Here is a 25673-nt window from a genome sequence, read left to right as displayed (position 1 = left end):
TCTTACCGCTTAAGTGACATATTGATTTTACTGCTTTAGGCTTTTAACATATTAATTATTTTTAGAGACGTTTAATATAGTAATAATTATAAATTGGAAACTTACCACTGCAATTTCACCTAAATTGCACTGTTAATTATTGTTTTTAAATATTTGCAAAAATTAAGTAAACTCTACAACTCCACTAAAGTTACTGCATTCGATTAAGGAAGCCGTAAAAAAATCAACAAGATTCCAGATGCCGATGTTATTACTGCAATATGTTATATAAATCATATCGTTAAAATATTAAAATGAAAAATAAATCATTACATAACCTTACCGTTTGTTTTAAGTTCGCATTTATAGACTGGGGGGAAAAAAAGACAGACGTATATCACGGCCTGCTGGAGTATAGTAAACACAGAAAACATTTTAAAGCAACAATGTTGAAGATAGATATTTTTGTTTTGCAAATTTTCCGTCATTGAACAGAAACCAAGATGGAGATTTAATTGCAACTAATTAGAAATTTCTCTTTCAGGTATGTAATAAACTATCTTCGCACAAAATAATGTACGATACACGAGCGGTATGTTTTCTTTCAATTCTCGGAAATTAAAAAAGCTCAACTACGTTTCGCTTTTTCAAACTTTTCTTCGAACATGAAAACTTCAACATACCGCTCTTATAACGCATATTACTATTACAAGACTTTTTTGCTCAAAATGTATTCAGAAATAAGCTTCGTAAAGGACGGTAAATCCTCGTGAATCACCCTGTATAAATAGATGAACAATGACCTAATTACACAAACTCATAATTAGAGCCCCGGTGGGGGTAGGGATGAACATTTTCGCCATAAATGGGATCATCAGGTCCTCTGTTATGCTGTAAACGCTAAGTGAACATCTAAGCATATCTTGTTTACATTGTAATTCTTACACATATGCATACAGGTACTGCACATTGAAACACTGACATAATATATACAAACTACTAAAAATATTCATACTATGAATAACATGAAACTATTAAGAGGAAGGGTAGTGCAAAAAATAAAAGTTAGTAAAAGTTGAGATTTATTGAATTTTTCGTACTTTAAAATGGATTTTCTTGCACTCTGCGTGTAAGGAGTCAGTTGTTCTTTAGACAACTGCCCGAAGACAGGTTTGAACGTCACAAGTGACACCAATAAGGAATCACTCATGAGGCAAGTAAGCCAAGATATGTATAAATTCTATATTTTGGATTTGATAGTACAGGATATAACCGTGACTTTTTTTTAATAAACTTTCATAGTTGGTAGAAGTGATCAATATGAAGAATTCAGTATTAGTTTCTTTCTGTAGCATATTGTTAAACCACAGTTTTTCAACAGTAATCTCACTAGAGGTTTTGATTTATCTAGAGAAAATTAAAACTCGAGTGAGATTTGACTACGATATGTTACTCCATTCTTTTAATTGTGCTTCTCTGATAACAACGGTATGTTACTCCATTCTTTTAATTGTACTTCTCTGATAACTACGGTATGTTACTCCATTCTTTTAATTGTACTTCTCTGATAACTACGGTATGTTACTCCATTCTTTTAATTGTACTTCTCTGATAACAACGGTATGTTACTCCATTCTTTTAATTGTGATTCTCTGATAACTACGGTATGTTACTCCATTCTTTTAATTGTGATTCTCTGATAACTACGGTATGTTACTCCATTCTTTTAATTGTGCTTCTCTGATAACAACGGTATGTTACTCCGTTCTTTTAATTGTACTTCTCTGATAACTACGGTATGTTACTGCATTCTTTTAATTGTACTTCTCTGATAACTACGGTATGTTACTCCATTCTTTTAATTGTACTTCTCTGATAACTACGGTATGTTACTGCATTCTTTTAATTGTACTTCTCTGATAACTACGGTATGTTACTCCAGTCTTTTAATTGTACTTCTCTGATAACTACGGTATGTTACTCCAGTCTTTTAATTGTACTTCTCTGATAACTAGGGTATGTTACTCCATTCTTTTAATTGTACTTCTCTCATAACTACGGTATGTTACTCCATTCTTTTAATTGTGATTCTCTGATAACTACGGTATGTTACTCCATTCTTTTAATTGTGCTTCTCTGATAACAACGGTATGTTACTCCGTTCTTTTAATTGTACTTCTCTGATAACTACGGTATGTTACTGCATTCTTTTAATTGTACTTCTCTGATAACTACGGTATGTTACTCCATTCTTTTAATTGTACTTCTCTGATAACTACGGTATGTTACTGCATTCTTTTAATTGTACTTCTCTGATAACTACGGTATGTTACTCCAGTCTTTTAATTGTACTTCTCTGATAACTACGGTATGTTACTCCAGTCTTTTAATTGTACTTCTCTGATAACTAGGGTATGTTACTCCATTCTTTTAATTGTACTTCTCTCATAACTACGGTATGTTACTCCATTCTTTTAATTGTATTTCTCTGATAACTACGGTATGTTACTGCATTCTTTTAATTGTACTTCTCTGATAACTACTCTCTGATAACTACGGTATGTTACTCCATTCTTTTAATTGTACTTCCCTGATAACTATGGTATGTTACTCCATTCTTTTAATTGTACTTCTCTGATAACTACGGTATGTTACTCCATTCTTTTAATTGTACTTCTCTGATAACTACGGTATGTTACTGCATTCTTTTAATTGTACTTCTCTGATAACTACTCTCTGATAACTACGGTATGTTACTCCATTCTTTTAATTGTACTTCCCTGATAACTATGGTATGTTACTCCTTTCTTTTAATTGTACTTCTCTGATAACTACGGTATGTTACTCCATTCTTTTAATTGTACTTCTCTGATAACAACTCTCTGATAACTACGGTATGTTACTCCATTCTTTTAATTGTACTTCCCTGATAACTATGGTATGTTACTCCATTCTTTTAATTGTACTTCTCTGATAACTACGGTATGTTACTCCATTCTTTTAATTGTACTTCTCTGATAACTACGGTATGTTACTCCATTCTTTTAATTGTACTTCCCTGATAACTATGGTATGTTACTCCATTCTTTTAATTGTACTTCTCTGATAACTACGGTATGTTACTCCATTCTTTTAATTGTACTTCTCTGATAACTACGGTATGTTACTGCATTCTTTTAATTGTACTTCCCTGATAACTATGGTATGTTACTCCATTCTTTTAATTGTACTTCTCTGATAACTACGGTATGTTACTCCATTCTTTTAATTGTACTTCTCTGATAACTACGGTATGGTACTAAATTCTTTTAATTGCACTTCTCTGGTGACTACGGTATGTTACTCCATTCTTTTAATTGTACTTCTCTGATAAATACGGTATGTTACTCCATTCTTTTAATTGTACTTCTCTGGTGACTAGGGTATGTTACTCCATTCTTTTAATTGTACTTCTCTGATAACTACGGTATGTTACTCCATTCTTTTAATTATACTTCTCTGGTGACTAGGGTATGTTACTCCATTCTTTTAATTGTACTTCTCTGATAACTACGGTATGTTACTCCGTTCTTTTAATTGTACTTCTCTGATAACTACGGTATGTTACTCCATTCTTTTAATTGTACTTCTCTGATAACTACGGTATGTTACTCCGTTCTTTTAATTGTACTTCTCTGATAACTACGGTATGTTACTGCATTCTTTTAATTGTACTTCTCTGATAACTACGGTATGTTACTGCATTCTTTTAATTGTACTTCTCTGATAACTACGGTATGTTACTGCATTCTTTTAATTGTACTTCTCTGATAACTACGGTATGTTACTGCATTCTTTTAATTGTACTTCTCTGATAACTACGGTATGTTACTCCATTCTTTTAATTGTACTTTTCTGATAACTACGGTATGTTACTCCATTCTTTTAATTGTACTTCTCTGATAACTACTGTATGTTACTCCATTCTTTTAATTGTACTTCTCTGATAACTACGGTATGTTACTGCATTCTTTTAATTGTACTTCTCTGATAACTACGGTATGTTACTCCATTCTTTTAATTGTACTTCTCTGATAACTACGGTATGTTACTCCATTCTTTTAATTGTACTTCTCTGATAACTACGGTATGTTACTCCATTCTTTTAATTGTACTTCTCTGATAACTACGGTATGTTACTCCATTCTTTTAATTGTACTTCTCTGATAACTACGGTATGTTACTCCATTCTTTTAATTGTACTTCTCTGATAACTACGGTATGTTACTCCATTCTTTTAATTGTACTTCTCTGATAACTACGGTATGTTACTCCATTCTTTTAATTGTACTTCTCTGATAACTACTCTCTGATAACTACGGTATGTTACTCCATTCTTTTAATTGTACTTCCCTGATAACTATGGTATGTTACTCCATTCTTTTAATTGTACTTCTCTGATAACTACGGTATGTTACTCCATTCTTTTAATTGTACTTCTCTGATAACTACGGTATGTTACTGCATTCTTTTAATTGTACTTCTCTGATAACTACTCTCTGATAACTACGGTATGTTACTCCATTCTTTTAATTGTACTTCCCTGATAACTATGGTATGTTACTGCATTCTTTTAATTGTACTTCTCTGATAACTACTCTCTGATAACTACGGTATGTTACTCCATTCTTTTAATTGTACTTCCCTGATAACTATGGTATGTTACTCCTTTCTTTTAATTGTACTTCTCTGATAACTACGGTATGTTACTCCATTCTTTTAATTGTACTTCTCTGATAACTACGGTATGTTACTGCATTCTTTTAATTGTACTTCCCTGATAACTATGGTATGTTACTCCATTCTTTTAATTGTACTTCTCTGATAACTACGGTATGTTACTCCATTCTTTTAATTGTACTTCTCTGATAACTACGGTATGGTACTAAATTCTTTTAATTGCACTTCTCTGGTGACTACGGTATGTTACTCCATTCTTTTAATTGTACTTCTCTGATAAATACGGTATGTTACTCCATTCTTTTAATTGTACTTCTCTGGTGACTACGGTATGTTACTCCATTCTTTTAATTGTACTTCTCTGATAACTACGGTATGTTACTCCGTTCTTTTAATTGTACTTCTCTGATAACTACGGTATGTTACTCCATTCTTTTAATTGTACTTCTCTGATAACTACGGTATGTTACTCCGTTCTTTTAATTGTACTTCTCTGATAACTACGGTATGTTACTGCATTCTTTTAATTGTACTTCTCTGATAACTACGGTATGTTACTGCATTCTTTTAATTGTACTTCTCTGATAACTACGGTATGTTACTCCATTCTTTTAATTGTACTTCTTTGATAACTATGGTACGTTACTGCATTGTTTTAATTGTGCTTCTCTGATAACTACGGTATGTTACTCCATTCTTTTAATTGTACTTCTCTGGTAACTACGGTATGTTACTCCATTCTTTTAATTGTACTTCTCTGATAACTACGGTGTTACTCCATTCTTTTAATTGTACTTCTCTGATAACTACGGTATGTTACTGCATTCTTTTAATTGTACTTCTCTGATAACTAAGGTATGTTACTCCATTCTTACACTCGCTTTTGTGCTATTGTGGCAGCCGTGTTGCTACGACTTAGCATATTTGATATGCAGAATACTTTTACTGATGTTACTGTGATATTTATAAGCAGTGCATAGGGAAGGCTGGCCTTGTCGCCATGGTAATTCACTTTCTTTGTGTTTGGTATCAATATGTCAACTTGCGAGGTCAATAAACTTGCAGATGGTTTTACTTCTTTGTTCTTATTGAAATATGGAAAGATCTTGGAGATTTAATTTTAGTTAGGCTTTTTAATGCAAGTCATTCTTAAGAGTTAAATTGAGCAAGCGCACTGTGATCTTGGAGATTTAATTTCAGTGCTTCTTATGAGAGTTAACAAACTGGACAAGCGTCCTTTAGCCTAAAGACTTAGAATGTGATCTTGGAGATTTTAGATTATCTATTAATGCAAGTCATTCTTAAGAGAGTTAAACTGAGCAAGCGCACTGTGATCTTGGAGATTTAATTTTAGTGCAGATCATTCTTATGAGAGTTAACAAACTGGACAAGCGTTCTTTAGCCTAAAGACTTTGAATGTGATTTGGAGATTTTAGATTATCTTTAATGCAAGTCATTCTTAAGAGAGTTAAACTGAGCAAGCGCTCTGTGATCTTGGAGATTTAATTTTAGTGCAGATCATTCTTATGAGAGTTAACAAACTGGACAAGCGTCCTTTAGCCTAAAGACTTAGAATGTGATCTTGGAGATTTTAGATTATCTATTAATGCAAGTCATTCTTAAGAGAGTTAAACTGAGCAAGCGCACTGTGATCTTGGAGATTTAATTTTAGTGCAGATCATTCTTATGAGAGTTAACAAACTGGACAAGCGTTCTTTAGCCTAAAGACTTTGAATGTGATTTGGAGATTTTAGATTATCTTTAATGCAAGTCATTCTTAAGAGAGTTAAACTGAGCAAGCGCTCTGTGATCTTGGAGATTTAATTTTAGTGCAGATCATTCTTATGAGAGTTAACAAACTGGACAAGCGTCCTTTAGCCTAAAGACTTAGAATGTGATCTTGGAGATTTTAGATTATCTATTAATGCAAGTCATTCTTAAGAGAGTTAAACTGAGCAAGCGCACTGTGATCTTGGAGATTTAATTTTAGTGCAGATCATTCTTATGAGAGTTAACAAACTGGACAAGCGTTCTTTAGCCTAAAGACTTTGAATGTGATCTTGGAGATTTTAGATTATCTATTAATGCAAGTCATTCTTAGGAGAGTTAAACTGAGCAAGCGCTCTGTGATCTTGGAGATTTCATTTTAATGCAGATCATTCTTATGAGAGTTAACAAACTGGACAAGCGCCCTTTAGCCTAAAGACTTAGAATGTGATCTTGGAGATTTTAGATTATCTGTTAATGCAAGTCATTCTTAAAGAGAGTTAAACTGAGCAAGCGCTCTGTGATCTTGGAGATTTCATTTTAGTGCAGGTCATTCTTATGAGAGTTAACAAACTGGACAGAATGTGATCTTGGAGATTTTAGATTATCTATTAATGCAAGTCATTCTTAAGATAGTTAAATTGAGTAAGTGCTCTGTGATCTTGGAGATTTCATTTTAGTGCAGATCATTCTTATGAGAGTTAACAAACTGGACAAGCGTCCTTTAGCCTAAAGACTTAGAATGTGATCTTGGAGATTTTAGATTATATATTAATGCAAGTCATTCTTAAGAGAGTTAAACTGAGTAAGTGCTCTGTGATCTTGGAGATTTCACTTTAGTGCAGATCATTCTTATGAGAGTTAACAAACTGGACAAGCGTCCTTTAGCCTAAAGACTTAGAATGTGATCTTGGAGATTTTAGATTATCTATTAATGCAAGTCATTCTTAAAGAGAGTTAAACTGAGCAAGCGCTCTGTGATCTTGGAGATTTCATTTTAGTGCAGGTCATTCTTATGAGAGTTAACAAACTGGACAAGCGTCCTTTAGCCCAAAGACTTAGAATGTGATCTTGGAGTGCGCTCCTTGTGTAATGGCAGTTGACTTAATATAATATGTCAACACACATGTCGAACATGGAGTAAAGCCACAAACGGAAAAATACTAGTGGAGGGGGATTCGACCTGGTGCTGTGAATTGAACTTCGGCGTAGCTCAGTGGTTAGAGCGCTTGGTACGTATAACCAAGGACCCGGGTTCGATCCCCGGCGCCGGAGCGAATTTTTCTCCTATAATAACAATAGTTACCATAACAGATAAATTCTGTAGGACCAAAAATTAATCTTTACGTAAATCCAAGCTAACTTACTTTCCCATATCATTTTTCGAACACCTCCGTACTAAGACAAACCTGTTTCCAAGCGTACACATGTTATGCTAAAAATAACCGCCAGCTTTCTGCATAGACGAAAGCTTAAAAAATAAATAATTAAAATCTTCTCTTAAACTTACACTAACAAAATTCTGCGCCATTAATTAAAGGCTTTCTACGCCGAAGACCCCGATTCAAAACCAAATTCAAGTCCAGCACAATAATTATATCAACATAAATCCAGAGTTCCCGGGTAGCTCAGTTGGTTGAGCGTTGGTACGTTTAACCAAAGGTCCCGAGTTCGATACCCGACCCCGGAACAATTTTTCCCTCGAAATTATTCAAATAAACTTTACAGGGAGTTATACAGGGACATCATTTTATTTTTACTAACATTTCTAATATTAACCTGGATATACCTTTGGATCAACGATTAAAAACGGAAACACCGTTTGCTACCTCCTTCCACGACTGGAATTCGGTGACACTGGCGTAATACGAGTATACAAACAAATTAATTTACTAGGTATAGGAAGGAAGAAAAGTAGTTCATCCATTTACATAAACTAGGAAATATCACGATTTTGAGTTTGATAGTTTTCATTAGGTTTTTGTTTAATCAAAATACAGTACTGTATTAACAATGAGTGTTTTTACTCACGAACTGACCTTTCTAGCGGACGTATTCATTATGCAGTGTATAATATACTGTCTACAACACATTAGCGTACACTATAGAGAATGAAGTTAAATTGAAAAATAATCATAATATGGATATTTAAACACATTTTTTAAAATAGTGACCGTTCACTTCGATATAGGCTTCAGTTCTTTTGTGCATATTATCGCACTATAGACTATTGTACGTAATTCCAATTACCAGGTTCGTACTTCGTATCAGTAACTCATGTTGAAATAATTCTGTACCTACTCTATAAAAGAGACCTTACGTACTGTAAATTCAATCTTCACTTCTGCCCGATCCGAAAAGATAAAATTACTCAGACATGCTATCTACTGTCCGTCCAAGTGGTTACGTCGCAGCGTCGTAGAAAGGGAGGAAATCACGTGACAGTTAATTACTTAACGAGGCCCTTTTATTTAAGTTATTTTAAACAATTGTATGGGTATAATATTACGTAGACGTCCAATTCCTAACAGAAATTAATGTTCCCAGAAAAGAGCTAAGAAAGCCCAGCCACTAGCATTTACAAAGAGGCGAATAGAAGCAGGTGGGGGAAACCGGGATGCGACATAGGCAAATGGAAAATGATGCAATATTGAAAGCTCTTGCGTCACTGGAAAACGCGAACATATTTTTGGAACGTACTGTTTACTATGACTATATGCGGTCTTGGATCTGTGTGGAGGACGTTTGAACTTCATTAGTAGAAGGGGTGGGAGTGAAGTACATTCAAAAACTCAGGTACAATAAAAATTGAAGTAAAAATAAAATGATGTCCCTGTACTTGAAAGCTTGGTTTGCAACATAAATCCAGTATGTTTCTTTAGCCAGTCATATACATGAAGAAAGGTAGCGAAGAATAGGACCAAATTTATGAGAATAAAGAAGTACGAAGAACAGAAAAAGAAGGAAATTAGTAACCAAGGAAGTAAAAAGGAAAGCAAACAAAATAAGAAGAGAAAGAAAAGAGGCGTAAGAGCATCAAACAGAATTATTTCATCCCAATACGGGCTGTAAATATAAAACACATCTATGCATAAAATATGAGATCGAATCAGTCCATCCATCCATAGATTATAATCCTGGAAATTGAAGTAGCTAGTTCACCTCTGCTTGCTTGAGTATGGGATTCAAATTTTATTTTTTTAACCAGAGAACTTTCTTGAACTTGATCATCATAAGACAAAGCGACCAGTGTCAGTTACGGGGAGAGGTTGAACTGTTGTTTAATGTAAGAGCTATCGTGGACAGGACAGTCTATCATTCCGGAGAGACGCATAATGATGTTTGATCCTTGTTCTTCACGTGAGGGGTGATGGGTGATGGACAAGCAGAAACAGAAGTCACCTGGACGTGTTCAACGTGCGTATCCAGCATGTCAGAGAGCAGTGTCAACCTATGACGAGCATTGCACGAGTTTCATGTGATTTCCAGTGGACTTTCGGGTGTGTTTCTTGTGACATGCGCTTTGAGAAGTAATATTCAGCTGGTGTGAATCATTCGATTCAAGTTTGTTGTTGCTGTGTTCCGTTACGAATGAAGATATGAAGACGGAAGGCACTTCGGGATGTACAATTATGGGTGAACTTCCGTGTTGTTTGGATCAGGTAAAAACATAGTTGATACTTTATGTAGTAGTCAATAAGTTCGTGGACTTCGGTTACTCTGAACTCGTGCATATTTTGAACAACAGATTTTTCATGAATAATTTCAAGGGGAAAATTGTTCCGGAGCCGGGCATCGAACCCGGGGCCTTTGGCTGAGCTCTATCGACTGAGCTACCCAGGAACTTTACCAGACCCTGGCTCAATTATTCCCTTTTCATGCACATACCTCAAGTAGGTTGACAAGACGCCAAAAACCCAACATTGAGTGCACACTTTCTGTGTGACTTAAACTTAACGAACAGTAACATGTAATTATACAAATCTGGCTTTCAGGTATAGCTATCTGTTCCGGAGCCGGGCATAGAACCCGGGACCTTTGCCGGAGCGCGCCATCACTTTACCGACTGAGCTACCCAGGAACTCTATCAGACTCTTCCTCAATTATTCCCTTTTCATCCACATACCGTACCTCAAGTGGATTCAAAAGACGTTAAAGACTTAGCTGGGTCTGGTAAAAATAAATAAATTATGGTTTATTTAACGACGCTCGCAACTGCCGAAGTTATATCAGCGTCACCGATGTGCCGGAATTTTGTCCCGCTGAAGTTCTTTTACATGCCAGTAAATCTACTGACATAAGCCTGTCGCATTTAAGCACACTTTAATACCATCGACCTGGGCCGGGATCGAACCCACAACCTCGAGCACAGAAGGCCAGCGCTATACCAACTGCGCTACCGAGGCCGACTGGCTGGGTCTGGTAGAGTTCGTGGATAGCTCAGTCGGTAGACTATTGGCGCGCTCAGCCAAAGGTCCTGAGTTCGGTGCCCGGCTCTGGAACAATTTTTCTCTTGAAATTATTCAAATCAGCTTTACAGGAAGCTATACATGAAAACCAGATTTGTATAATAGATGTAAGAGTAATGGAACGAAGAAAAATTCTCTCCGGCGCCGGGATTTGAACCCGGGTTTTCAGCTCTACGTGCTGATGCTTTATCCACTAAGCCACACCGGATACCACCCCGGCGTCGGACAGAATCGTCTCAGATTAAGCTCCAACTCTTGGGTTCCCTCTAGTGGCCGCCCTCTGCACTTCATCATAGATGTCTATGAACGTAGGACCGAAGTCCACACATGTGCTGAGGTGCACTCGTTATGAGTGACTATTTGTATAATAGAGTTTGATTTTCAAAATTTGTTTTGTTTCATTGAGAAGGGTCACATTGTAGCTTTTCAGCTTTTCTCTTTTGGTTTGAAGTTTTTAGTTTTACCCATGTTCAAAATTCATTAGCTTCTGGAGTTCGATTATTATTGTAGTTCCAAACTACCGACAGATAGCCTGTATGACATTTTTCAAGTTAATAATAATAATAATAATAATAATAATAATAGTAATAATAATAATCTGGCTCAACAGCCCATGGAGGACCAAGATGCCTCACCAGAGGTGAACGATCATCCAACCATAACGGAGCAATCGTTGGTCGTCTTTAGGAAGTGCAGTTACAAGTGCAAAAAGTCCTTTATTTTCGGGTGACTCTATGTCCACTAATTTGCTGTTTATATTACACAATATTCCATATCCGTTATTTTTACATAAAATTGATTTTCACTTCTGTTTCACACGTTCAGTAACCGGTGTACTTGGTGTCTCGTTAATTCTCTGTGTCATTCCCTCAATTAATTTGAGACCTTTCGGCATCCCTTGCTCTAAATTTTCTAACCGTGTAATAGTGTCAGACACAGTTTGAAAATAGGTTTGTATGAAAACCAAATTATTCGTCAGAACCTTCAAATCCAGAGCGTTTTCCTTTGCGTATTTGTTGGCATCCATTCTACAGTACCCCCACACACTGTATGCTTTTCCATTATACTCAGTACGTCGTTATGCGGATTTCCCACTGAACTGCTCTATTGGGTCCGAAGTCTCGAAGCCTAGTTATGAGAGAATAGATGAAAAGACAAATGAAGACATTAGGAAGGCACTAAATATATTTAATTTAAATGAAAAAGTAAAAGATTACCAGACAGTTTACTTTGAACATAATCGAAGAATTAAAGACCACCAGACTCCGAAACAGATACTAAAATACAAATCAAAAGCAAAGAGACCACAAAACATCTGGTAAAGATATGGAAAGATCAGTTTTCTTAATTCGAGACTGGAACAAGTGAAGAGGCCAAAGTCATGATGATGATGATGATGATGATGATGATGATGTATGAGTAAGTACGAATACTGGTAATTATCGACTCACGCCTGACTGCAGGCGGGAAGAGCACCACAATTTCATGGACGGGAATGCCAATGATTGCATGGGATTCAGATCATCAACCAGCTGAGCAATGTTTCGGAACTTTTAAACTGCCTACACTGTATTACAGAATAGCCTAAATATTTTACTTATGGGCTATTCCATCTCAAATCGACCGAAATATAGAGAAAATTGACCTTGCAATGTTTAAATACAATGAAACTTTTTTCTGTCCCTAGACAACTGTGATACAATGCTTTGTGCACAGTTTGAGGCATCAGAACTTCATAGTGTTTAAATTAAAAATATTTTAATTTGTCGTATTTTCATAAAATTAGCAACTTTAAACTGTTGTGGCTCCGAAACCCTTTCACCCAATGATCAAAATCATGATTTATTTTGATGCTGAAAAGTTAAAGTTTATATTGACATGTAAACAGTTTTTCTTACTTTTTATGGAAATGGAGAAATTTAGATTTTTCTTAATTAAGACGCCTTTGCCCACGAAAAAATATTTTAAAAATATATGGTTAGATTCAGCATTGAAAGTACAAATAAACACATATTTTTTACTGGTGCAACGTTGATAAGAAAGTATTGAAAAATCAAATAAAGAAAATAAATAGTACGCGCGTGAACTAACCAGCTGACTGTGAGGCATTAGCTAGCCGAGCCAAGCAAGGCCAGGAGACATAAACACGTGATGTGTCATCTAGTAGCGCATAGCTGGGCTAGCTTTATCACAGGTTTTCATAAACACAGTAGTAAAATGACGCCCAACGTTCGCTTATCTTCATCTCTCGGCCAGTGCGTGCGGTACTGCGCCGTTCAAGTCCAGGCGTGTGAAAATAATTTATTTAATACCCTCGAAACTTATTGCCGTGATACTAAGCAAACAATGCCGAATCCCTCTTAATAATGCAAGGTTTTTTCTCAATATTTTTTTTACATTTTTACAAATGGGCAAAAAGCCTAAAAGTAAGTAAAATCAGATTATCTATCTCTCTGTATACAATAAAAATAAGGATTACTTCTTATCATAACCTGCCAAATGTCAGCTTCAAAATGAGCTCTCGTTCAATGTTCTGCAGTAAATGGTTCCAGAGTTCTGAGCGCTGAAAGAGGCTTGTTTTTATAAAATACGCTAAATTTGTCGCTCAACAATACGAAAACCGTTTGACTTTCGATAGTATATTTTTGGAAATGCACTGTCCTCAGCACCTTGTATAAATAAGGAAAAAATTAGCGTATAAAAAATGCGAGGTTTTTTACTGATCGATTTCATATGTATTTGCTATACTGTGGAGCGTGTAATGGTACATCACTACATTCTTATTGTACACCTTAGTTAATTAAAATTTCTTTGAATAATTTATCTCGTCTGTCATCTGAAAGTGATAGAGTATATTGTATTGAATATTAACGTAATGTTTGCTTTCCAGGAGGGAATGAAGGAGGAGGATCTCCCTCGGAGGTTGTGCCTTGTTTGCGGAGATGTTGCGTCAGGCTTCCATTATGGAGTAGCTTCATGTGAAGCGTGTAAAGCATTTTTCAAGAGGACTATTCAGGGTAACTAAAAAGTTATCATTATTTCTGAGTGTGTTTCATCAGAATATGCCTGAACACGTCAAATGAAATAAAGGAGATGTCTTTGGATTTCTGTAAACGTGTTAAAATGCGTTGTTTCTAAGGTTCGACGTACTTTCGTCATTAGGCGAATGAAGGAGTGCTTACTCGTTGTGGCCTTTACAGCTATTTAGTTATTATTGTCCTCAACGAGAAAGTGTTTTCGCTGTGTGATGACTGTAGTAGGTCAACCTTTCTAATGTTGTGTTTTAAGACGTATTTATAGCAATAGAAATATATCAAAGGAAAGACCTTCGGGTTGACGAATCTAAAATTTAAATAATTGATTAAATGGCGATCTTACTCGTGTTAATTGTGTAAGCATGTGCGGCTTACAGCTGTTTCGGTGCTTCTTCACACCATCCTCAGAGCCTACTAGATCTCGGCGTCATCTCGAACTTCGCTGCCAGTTGTGTGGGTGCGTTCGATTGTTGAAAAGTGTTGAAATGTGGTGTCAAATAGTGTGTGTATTCTGAAATTGATCTGTGTATTGAGTATTTGATTAGAGTGTGCTTTAGTGTGTCTGTATATTTCATATTGTTCTAGTGTGTTGAGTTTTTGGTTTTGGGTTGTATGTGTAGGATTTCCATGTCTGTATTTATGTTATTGTATGTGTGGCTGGCATTAGTTATGTGTTCGGCATATGTAGTTGTATTGTGTCTTCTGGTTTCTACATTGGACAGAAGCATGAACAATTGCTCCAGCAGTAATTCTAATTTTCATTGCAGTACCGTCTTTACGACTACTATATTTAATGGATGAAATCAACACACCTACAGTAACATTAAAAACTATTGGACATCAATGATAGGCAGATCATTCCAAACTCGATACAAAGAACATATTAAAGCAATAAGCAGAGGACACAATACATCTACATATGCCGAACACATAACTAATGCCAACCACACATACAATAACATAAATACAAAAATGGAAATCCTACGCATACAACCCAAAAACCAAAAACTCAATACACTAGAACAATATGAAATATACAGACACAATAAAACACACCCTGATCAAATTCTCAACACACAGATCAATTTCAGAACACACACACTATTTGACACCACATTTCAACACTTTTCAACAATCGAACGCACCCACACAACAGGCAGCGAAGTTCGAGATGACGCCGAGATCTAGTAGGCTCTGAGGATGGTGTGAAGAAGCACCGAAACAGCCGTAAGCCGCACATGCTTACACAATTAACACAAGTAAAATCGCCATTTAATCAATTATTTATATTCAAGTTGTTAAAAGTAGTGTACGAAAGATTTAACATGGACTAAAATTTAAATCACCTTGCATTTCATTACATTATATTAAATTATATATTAAATAGGAAAGAGGCCCGTGACTAACACTACTGGTACATCCACGTCCTTTAAGTCTGTTATACGTCCTCCACCTTAAACAGCCCAGTATTTTTGGCAAAGGTTACCACCACCATCATTATCATCAATGATTGACCATTATTTAGCGTTATAAGGCCTTTGGTCCACTACGTTTCGTCCACTATATTTTTTTTTCTTTTTTTCACTGACATATTTGTCCATTTCACGATTCATTCATTAAGGGGAGAGGATGGTATTTTTTGGTGAGAAATGAGTAAATTAAAAAAAAAAATTATATATATATTTTTTTCTTTTTCTTTAAAATACTCTCTGATATGTGTGGAATGCATAGCATAACATTTTGTGGGTATTTGTGCCCTTATCGGATGTTGAGTCGCCATTTTTAAACTTCCTGCATTATGGATTTTTAAATCACTCGCCCACGTTTATTGTTGTTTCTGGTAAATTAAATTAAAAAAAAAAAATCTTTAAAATACTCTTTGATATGTGTGGAATGCATTGCATAACATTTTGTGGGTATTTGTGCCCTTATCAGATGTTGAGACGTCATTTTTAAACTTCCTGCGCTATGGATTTTTAAATCACACGCTCCCTTTTATCGGTTTCCAGTAACTTCATTTTTTTTTTGCTACATTGCCAGACAAAAATGGATATAATTGCTGAACTATTAAAGATACATGCATTAAATTTAGAACACACATTCTTTAGACTGTTAGGAAACTTTTCTCTGTAACAGAATTTTGTTAATTGATTTCATTTTAAAAATACTTCCGTTTGTTTGCAAGAAAGGAAATCAGAAAAGTGTTATTAAATTTTAATTGTTTATTTTACAAACGTAGGGACTAATATCAAAATTCTGTTACAGACAGTTTGTAGAACATGCTTTTGCAAATACATTGCAAAAATCTGTTTGAATCTATCTTTAAAAACGGTTTAGATATATCGGTTTTAGTACAATCCTGCATTGGGTATATTTTTTTCAAATTTGGGTCCCCAATTAATTTTTTTTTTTCAAAATATTTATATTTGGTTGAGTTGCTACAACTATGAGCTCTCTACATACAAAAAATTAATATTTTACACCAAATAGGAAAGAAGTAAAAAAAAAATACCATTCTCTCCCCTTAAGTTTTGTCCACTGACCATTTAGTCCATTTTCATCTACTGATTATTTCATACAGTATGGCAAAAAAAAATATATGACGTGAAACATATTTCATTTGGTGAAAATGTAATTTATTTAAATTTAGAAGTGTTGATGTACACACTGTTCATATTACAAACATGATTAATCATCATTTTCTTCTTCCTGAAGAACTTCAGCAGGGTTAATTTTTAATCTGTATGAAATTCCTCTCAGATATGTTTCCAGTCGGCCGTCGTTCTTGTAATCTTCATACCGTGTAACCATTTCCCTGATGCATTCATGATTATTGACATATGTCTGACTTAATGGTGCACGGACTCGCATATGTCCTCCCAACAATATTGAGTAATCACCTGCTCATTTGATTCCTGTTCATCCAGCAAGACTTCCAAAAACTTCCAAATGCTGGGATGATGAACAACCATGAGTTTTTTAAATTTACTATTCCAACCTTCGACGGCATTGGTATCCTTTGTTCCCCATTCAAGACTGCTTTGTACACATTCCATTTTTCCAGTGGAAATCTTGCATTGCACTCCATTCTCCTTCCTCTTCGACGAATCCCTCTCACATAAACTCTTTCCACAATTCTATAACTTCTCCAATCTCTTCTGTTGTTCTTTCTGCCACAAAATCAAATATTTCGAAAAATCTTGTAAAGGTACAAATGGTAGTCCAAACAATATTGCGGCATCTCGGCGACAATCACTGCCTGCAGATGCATTCTAAGATGGACGAAAGTGTATGGCCATAAAAGGTGTGAACAAAATGTATTGATGGACGTAAATTGTATGGACCAATCGGTTGTGGTCAAGAGAATGTGGACGAAAGGCCCACAAACCTTATTTAGGCATAATTTAAAAGTTTTTATAAAAAAAGGGACTAACATATTTTTACTAAAATGATGTAAGAAAATAATGATATTGTTCTGTTCAAAATGGTACATATGATCAGCCCAAAAATACATAATTTCACTTAAATACGTCAGTTGGTGATAGTTAAAAAATAAACTATAAACAGGAATACTGTTAATACATGATAAAGTATCTAATTATTCCAAAATGCCTAAAATATATAAAAAGAGAAAATATGGGTCATCCTTACACCATTTTTTTGTGCAGGAAATATTGAATACACGTGTCCAGCATCAAATGACTGTGAAATCAACAAACGAAGGAGAAAAGCTTGTCAGGCTTGCCGCTTTCAGAAATGCCTGCGAATGGGCATGTTGAAAGAAGGTGTGCGACTGGACCGGGTGCGAGGAGGTAGACAGAAGTACAGAAGAAACCCAGAACTTCCGTACCAAGTACAACCAATGCCACCCATCAAGCCTACTCCAACTCTTGAAGGTAAGTCTTGGTTTTAATTTTGTTATTTGTTTTTATTGGTTCTTATATGCCAGGGCTGCCAAAACTACAACCCACTGGTTACATCTGGCCCTCTATGGCCTTTCATGTGGTCCGTCTTTGTTCTTGTTAAAACTAAAAATTGTATATTAAATTATTAGCAATTTTAGAGTTTTATTTTTTGAACACGACGTTTTCCAGCATATCTCGACGCAAAAGTAAGATGGCTGAGACATTGTCACATATTGACAAGGTTTCTCGCAATATGAAAGAAATCCGAAAATTTCTTGAAGAAAGATGTCACCTGTGTGAATTACAAAGTAACCCCAATTGGTTAGCTTGTTTAGCATTTCTTGTTGATTTAACAAAACATTTGGATGATTTGAAGACCATAGTAAAGGCAATGATAAGCTAATCAGTGATGCCTGAAGTGCAGCGAAATCATTTCAGTTATAGTTATTAAATAGATAAACGTCTGTAAAAATTGGGGGGTATTATCCTACAATCAATGATCTATGAAACCGATATCCCGAAACATCTTTCAGAAGTGATTAATTGTGGAAGTTATTGACGGTGTTAAAGAATAGTTTATTGAAAGATTTGTAGATTCTATGAAAATGGATTCTGAAATTTCTTTATTTTCGTCTCTGTTTGCCTGTGATGTTGATAGTGCTTCGGCAATTATAACTGCTAAATTTGCAGTATGATGATGCAGTAAAAGGAGTTTTCGATCCTAAATATCTGATAAAATTCTATAAATTAATATCAGATGAAAAGTATCCAGCTTTGAAGAAGCAAGTCCGGCATATGATCTCCATGTTTTATTGATATATGTATGTGTACAAATATTTTCAAAAAGAAAAATTGATGTCGAGCCTGATTAACGAACATCTTCAAGACATCTTGCCACTCAGTACCATTGAAGAGAAACCAGATATCAACAGCTTTTATTGTTACACTTCTCATTAAGCAATTATGCACACACTATTCTACCAAAATTTGCAAATTTAACTCGTATCAAAAGTATAATGAAATGCATGATAATAGCTTTTTCTGCGAAATATTTACTCAAAATGATTGTATATAAAACGTATTCGTATTTCTACGAATTATCTTTGGTATAACATCTGGCCCCCAACCGATTATCCATGTATAGATCTCGCAAGCAGGGAATACCTTCGGAAGGAATGCAAATGAAACAATGCGATAAGGAAGAGCGGGCAACAGGAAAAGTCACGAGATAGCTTGAATGATATTCAAGAGTACAGTCGGAAGAGAAATGACATCGATAGAATCAGTCTTGCGTTGTGGTAATTACATTACGACTTTAGTTTGTTCCATTGCATGTATATATATGTCTTTTATCGCATGGTATCATTAGTTCACTCGTAAACATATGTTGCGCGTTTAATTAGCTTGGAATTTTTCTCTTGCTACGTTCTTTATTTCCACAGTGATGTCCTTATTTGTTCATCTTTTTGGAAGAGGCGGTACTTCCATTGGCCTGCACCTCTCACCCCCTTGGCGTGCCTACATGCACACGTCAAAACAGACAGTAACGCCACCACTGCTTTTCGGTAATCGTTCCTTGCACGAGCTATAGTTACTGGGTCTCTAAATAAACAAGTTTGGGTGTCCTGGTTATATAGTGTTCATTATCACTACTATTTATACCTATATATTAATTTAGGAACACTATACCTCTAAAGATTTACGAGGTAATTTGAACTCAAAACCCAAAATGTCGATGAAAGGAAAAACAGCTTTAACATTTTTTTTTTTCTTACTTAAAATGAAAAGAGAAGTGAAATGAGTTCCCCAATATATTTGCAGATCACCACGTTTCGTAGAAATGAATTATTACATGCAGAATTATTTCTAATTTTGTTACAAATTTTATCAGATTCTAATAATCCCATCCAAGTCAGGTACCGGTACAATAGTTACTATGCTTAGTGAAGAGCACTTCATTATTGTAGAATTATCATCTCTTGTCATGATATGTAATGTTATGTGTGTGTGAATGAATGCAAAGTGAAATATAGTGAGTTCAAGTGAACGTTCTCAGTGTTTCTGTTGGCCGAACAACAGCAAGGTCCCCCTGCTACCACACTGCTTGCATCTGTGGGAGCTCACTGCAGGCTGGCAAGCTGATCGCTCCACATGTTAGCTGTACAGTAAGTCAGTTAAGAATAAGTACAGTGTATTCTCTTAGGCTGTGTTGTGTTTTGTAATGGGCACATATTCGTTGCATGAACGTATACACATTTGTAAAATGTACATCCGGAAAAAGAAATCACATGGTAGAACAAGAGAAAACTTAAGACGTAAATTTCCTGGCCCAATATTAAATTGAGTGAATAGGCTTAATGAAACAGGCTTTGTGAATGACCGGAAAAGCCAACAACAACCTGTTGTGCTTACAGAAGTAAAAACCGGATGAAGTAGAAACCAATTTGTGTGAGGACGCAGTCCTAGAATTATAGCTTCTTACAACAATGTGAATTATGTATCCCACAAGATGGGTAACACTTACAGCAGCTACTGTGAGGAGGTTGAGTACCAAATGTTATTAATATAATATAGTATGTAAGTTTTAATCCAGCAAGTGTCGTGAGTTCATAGATGCAAGCAGCAGTAGTAGCATGGGGGATTTGCCGACTTAAACACCCTAAATATTCATTGGAACTCACTGTAAATTTTAAATGCAGAATGTTCTCATTGAGAAGGTAAGAGTACATGTAATTCTGCAAAAGAATTCAAAGTGTCCGTCATTGAAAGATGTACATTAAGAGAAGTTATGCTGTATATTTATTTATTTATTGTTTTTTCTCTTTCTTTTTTCCCCTTCACTTTTATTTCTTATATTCCTCTCTCATTGCTCAGTTGTATTTAATTTTTCTTTTTCTTTCTTCCTTCCTTTGTTTTTCTTTCTTTCTTTCTTTTAATATGGAAATATATTTACTTCACGATTTTAACTTTGAACTGTTGACATTTTCTTGATGTGATGTTCACAGAGAACAAAATGTTGGAAGCGCTGTCATCATGTGAACCTGAAATGTTGCTGGCCTCCCACGATTCAAGCTTATCCGAGCCAGAATATCGTATTGTAAGCACGCTGAGTGAGTTGTATGACAGGGAACTGGTGGGCATCATCAGCTGGGCTAAGCAAATTCCAGGTGCGTTTTTTATGTTATAAGGGGCTGCACCAGAGGCACACTTCCCCTAATTAAATCTGCCACTCACACATGTGCTTCTCTCCATTCCACATACATATTGAAAATGAAAGTAAACTTACCATATTTCAGAACACTTCCTGCCCTATTACTCATTACCTTAAATACTATTATCTTTATTGTTATATGTAGTTCACGCAGCATAAACCACCATTGTTCAGGTTTCATGTTGCATTACATTTTATTATCTTCGAAAGAGAGATGGATTGAACTTTTTACATTGCTGGTATTGATTGGCTTTATCTTCATCTTTGGGAGAACAAAAATGAGAAGAAAAAGGGTTCCTACTTGTTGGGGTAGTTACAAACAGCTAAATCTTCTTGAATGACTAACAATGGCCAGGAGAGTGTAGGGTTATGTTGCTAGACTGACCAACGATAGCCAGAAGATTGTAGCATTACTTTGCTTGATTGACCAACAATAGCCAGGAGAGTGTGGGGTTATGTTTTGACCAACAATATCCAAAAGGGTGTGGGTTTATATTGCTTGACTAACAATGATAGCCAGAAGAGCGTGATTGAACTTCCTGGCTGCCTAGATCCCTGGACTAGTGCCTTTTTTATCCGGGTTCTTCAGTTCCTACACACTGCGAGAAAATGCTAGTGAAAGATTGCTCATCAATGAAAACCCGTTGTTCCCGGGAAAATATTTTACTTGAAGCTATACTGGAGACATCATATCACCATCACACGACAGATAGAGATTCTAATTATTATTGTTGTTAGCAGTTTTATAGTGCCACCGACTTGTTGCGGAAGGTACAATTAAAATAACTTTGATACATTTTATCAATTAGTCAATCAATCGATTTTCTTAATGTATCTAGCTGTTTGCTGACAACATAAAGTCCATTATAATATTTTTAGTTCTTGTTTTTCGTGAGAAATGAGTGGTATATTGATTGATGTTCATTATAGATGTCTGTTGCTAGTAGCCAGAGTTGAGGTGCATATATTGAAGAGTTGTCTTCTGCAACTGGTACTGATGATTTTAATTTACTTCTTTTGTGTTTTATGCGTAGACAGTATAGAAGAATGTGTTCCAGATCTTCATCATGATTATTACACCACAGACAAGTAGGATTATCAGAAAAGTGAAATCGGTATAGGTACAATTGTGTGACAATGTGATCTGTTCTGGCTCTTGTTAAAAATGTTTGAACATGTCTGGGCAAGTTTTCGTACATTTCCACGTCATTTGGTTTCTTTTGTATGGACTGTAAAATTTTTCCATTGTCAGAAAAGAGCCAGTAATCATTGTTGATTCATAGGTTTGTAAAATGAGAGTTTACTGAAACAAAGGCACTGGATAGAGATATCACTTGAAGAGGTCTTGGTTGCAAATATGTTGCCTGTTTTGCAATGTTATCGACTTTCTCATTGCCAGGTATACCACAATGACTAGGTATCCATTGAAATGTTATTTCTTTTTGGAGTTTTTTTTTAGTTTACTTAGTTGTTTCTGAGTGGGAATAATTCTATGTGCATATAGGTTTGGTACATATTTTATTATATTAAATATAACCTCCTTGGAGTCGTCAAGTATGCAAATAGATATTTCAGAAATTTGAGTAACACACTGAAGAGCAGCATCAATAGCTAGCTGTTCATTGTCAAGACTGGAGGAGGATGAACATGATACATTTTATATGAATTGTTAATTTTGGTGTGCACGACTTTTCAGTTGCTCTGTAGTAATATTATAAATATTTGTATTGTCTGATATATAGGCAGAATTGTTGACAATGACGTGCATTGGTTTCTTGCTTAATCAAGAAAAGCTATCAACATAACTTTTAGCCTAAAGTGTCTAATAAATAAAGACAACAGATTCAACTATACAAAATTTCTAGGACTCTTTATAGACTCCAGTTTAACATGGGATAACCACATCGAATATATATGCACAAAGCTATCAAGAGTTTTATATTTATTAAAGAAATTAACGACTTGCGTTTCTCAAAATTATAATTTCTTTCTTTCAGTCGATAATCCAATATGCCCTAATTTTTTGGGGAAATGGAACCAAAATTGGAAGTGTCTTGATTTTGCAAAAGATAGCCATTAGAATTTTATGTAAATCAAACTATCTTGCTCATTGTCGGCCACTTTTCAGACAATCACAGATTTTAACAATCATAAATTTGTATATATACGATATAGTACTTTGTACTCGACAAAATATCAACAATTACTCATTAGTGGCCAAGTTAGAAATAGTGAACAAATTAATATTCCATATTGTATATTACACAAGAGCAACACAAACTTTTCAATTATGGGGATGAAATTATATAATAAGCTTCCCAGTCAATACTATAAATTACCAGTCAATATCTTCAAAACTAGATTTTACAATTGGTTATTAAATAATCCTTTTTATTCTGTTGGTGAGTTTTTCAACACAAACTTGTATGAAATTGTTTTTTAATAAATACGTTTAATTGCAATTAGTTATAATTAATACATTATGGGTGAACCGTTTTCTTTAATTTAAAAGTTTCAAATTATTTCGTGTTTTCATTGTATTACCGTATTTAAATTGTACTCTATCTTTTATTGGTGTTTTTTTTTCAATGTATTCTGACGAAGCCTAAAACCAATGTATTCTGACGAAGCCTAAAACTGTATGTCTAATGGCCAAAATAAATTGAATTGAATTGATTTGTGAAGGCTGTTCAAGAAAGAAACAGACATTTATAAGCAGAGGCGAATTTACCAATAGACTAAATGGATACAGTCTAGAGCAGCAAATTTCAGTGATATTAATTTGTAAGACCATTTTTCGCAGAGGATAAATGATCATAGAGATTATTGTGGAGCCTGAGCTCTGGTGAATAATCTGTAGGAGAGGAAATCTAGCCAATCATTATCGCCCGACACTTGATTTCAAGAATAACTGCTCTGGTGAATTTAGCTTTTCTTGTCTACTACGAGTTAAGAACTATTGAAGTTGAGTCATGAATGAAGGCAGACTAAATGGCTTAACTATTCTTTAAATTGAGTCTGAATTTTTTTAATCATTGGAATAAGTCGACTTATAAATTTGCTAGTCAAAAAGAGATAATTTAGGTACCGGTATTTTGGCTGTAGCACGTTCTCAACCACAAATTAGATTTATTTCAGATGTTATTTTAAGTGATCGTTTCATTTAATTTAGGATATTCCCTGTTGTTGTTATTATTATTATTATTATTATTATTATTATTATTATTATTATTAATTATTGTTAGTATTAATTATTACTATTATTATTATTAATTGTATTTTAATTAATAAGTTTATTATTGTCATTATTGAGTGTAGTTAGTTACCACTGCCACCGGGTATATACCCATTGCAGTGTGAATAAATACATACATACATACATACATACATACATACATACATACATACATACATACATACATACATACATAATAACTGACCTGGTACATATGTATGTCTATTATAGTGGTTAGTTTATTACTTAATTATGTCGAACAAAACAAGTTTATCAGCATAATGTTTGAATATATAAATAAAACAGCTAAAAAGGTTCTTACTAAAATAAAAGAACCAGTTCCACTTTATCAGTGATGTCATACGACTTTAAAAACAAGTTTATCTGCCCATTTATTTTTAAATGAATGCATTAAAGCAGTAAACATAATTGAAGAAAGAATGTTTACAAACCACTGAGGTGAAACTATGGTAAGTCAGTGAATAAAATCTTATCAATCTCCACAATTCCATGTTCAACAAATACCCGAAGCCACCTGTAGTAGTCTAGTGCCTTTCTTTATCCAGGTTCTTTAGTTCCTGCACACTGTGTGAAAATACTGGTGAAATATTGCTCAACAATGAAAAACCATTGTTCCTGGGAAAAAGTCCCGGAAAAAGAATGTAACTTCAAATTATTGAAATATGTGACTTGGTTAGAAAAAGTAATTTTGAAGCATTCATTTATAACAAATCAATAGCAGAATAAATTTGTATTCTTGTGTAATCAAATGGTTCTGCTAGTAAATAGAGACCTAATCAAATATATCGCAAAAATTATTTTCTTTCTTCTGTAACATGAATTATAGTTTTGTTGGTTACGTCCTTTTTCTGGGGAGGTCTTCAATTAATTATTAGTGAATCATTTTTAATTTGTCTAAACTCTAAGGAAAACATTTTGATTCAGAATACATAATTACTTAAGGAAAGAGGCAACATACAATTTGCAGACTAGAGCAGCCAAAGCTCAAATCCTCTTTGCATGCACAGCAAATATTTTAGAGGTTGGTAGTATGGACTGTTCTGAGTAAAAAAGTTCATATAAATATATGTACAATTTTCATTGGGTTTGGAGATACAGCTGTTTGAACGTAACATCACTTCTCTGTGAATGTATGTGCAGTATGATTAACACTCAGTTGATTGGGTCTGCTGTGTTACCAATTCGTCTTACATGACGCAGCTACTTCACCTTTGTGCAAAATGAGCTTCTAATGTTTCGCAGAGTTTCCCTTGGCTACACAAATATGGGTATGTTCTTCCAGCATGATGGAGCCCTTGTACATTTTAGCTGCCAGATGTCACATAATCTAAA

The 25673-nt window shown here is 34.8% G+C and overlaps 1 protein-coding gene and 1 non-coding gene across 6 annotated transcripts in view; both read left to right on the top strand.

The window, feature by feature from the left end:
* ERR (estrogen-related receptor) overlaps positions 1-25673 on the top strand; it is a 370747-nt gene that overhangs the window by 300853 nt on the left and 44221 nt on the right. For all 5 annotated transcript variants that reach the window (XM_069828081.1, XM_069828082.1, XM_069828084.1 and 2 more), the window contains 3 exons: positions 13825-13951; positions 17638-17865; positions 20880-21041. In XM_069828081.1, coding sequence (XP_069684182.1) covers positions 13825-13951; positions 17638-17865; positions 20880-21041 — 517 coding nt within the window. The remainder of the gene's footprint in view (positions 1-13824; positions 13952-17637; positions 17866-20879; positions 21042-25673) is intronic.
* TRNAT-CGU (transfer RNA threonine (anticodon CGU)) lies at positions 7668-7740 on the top strand. Its single transcript has one exon. It is a non-coding gene; the product is annotated as a tRNA-Thr (tRNA).

This window comes from Periplaneta americana, chromosome 6, assembly GCF_040183065.1.
Source record: "Periplaneta americana isolate PAMFEO1 chromosome 6, P.americana_PAMFEO1_priV1, whole genome shotgun sequence".
Taxonomy (NCBI): domain Eukaryota; kingdom Metazoa; phylum Arthropoda; class Insecta; order Blattodea; family Blattidae; genus Periplaneta; species Periplaneta americana.
Note: the sequence above shows the minus strand (reverse complement) of the source record. Positions and strands in the feature narration are given on the sequence as shown.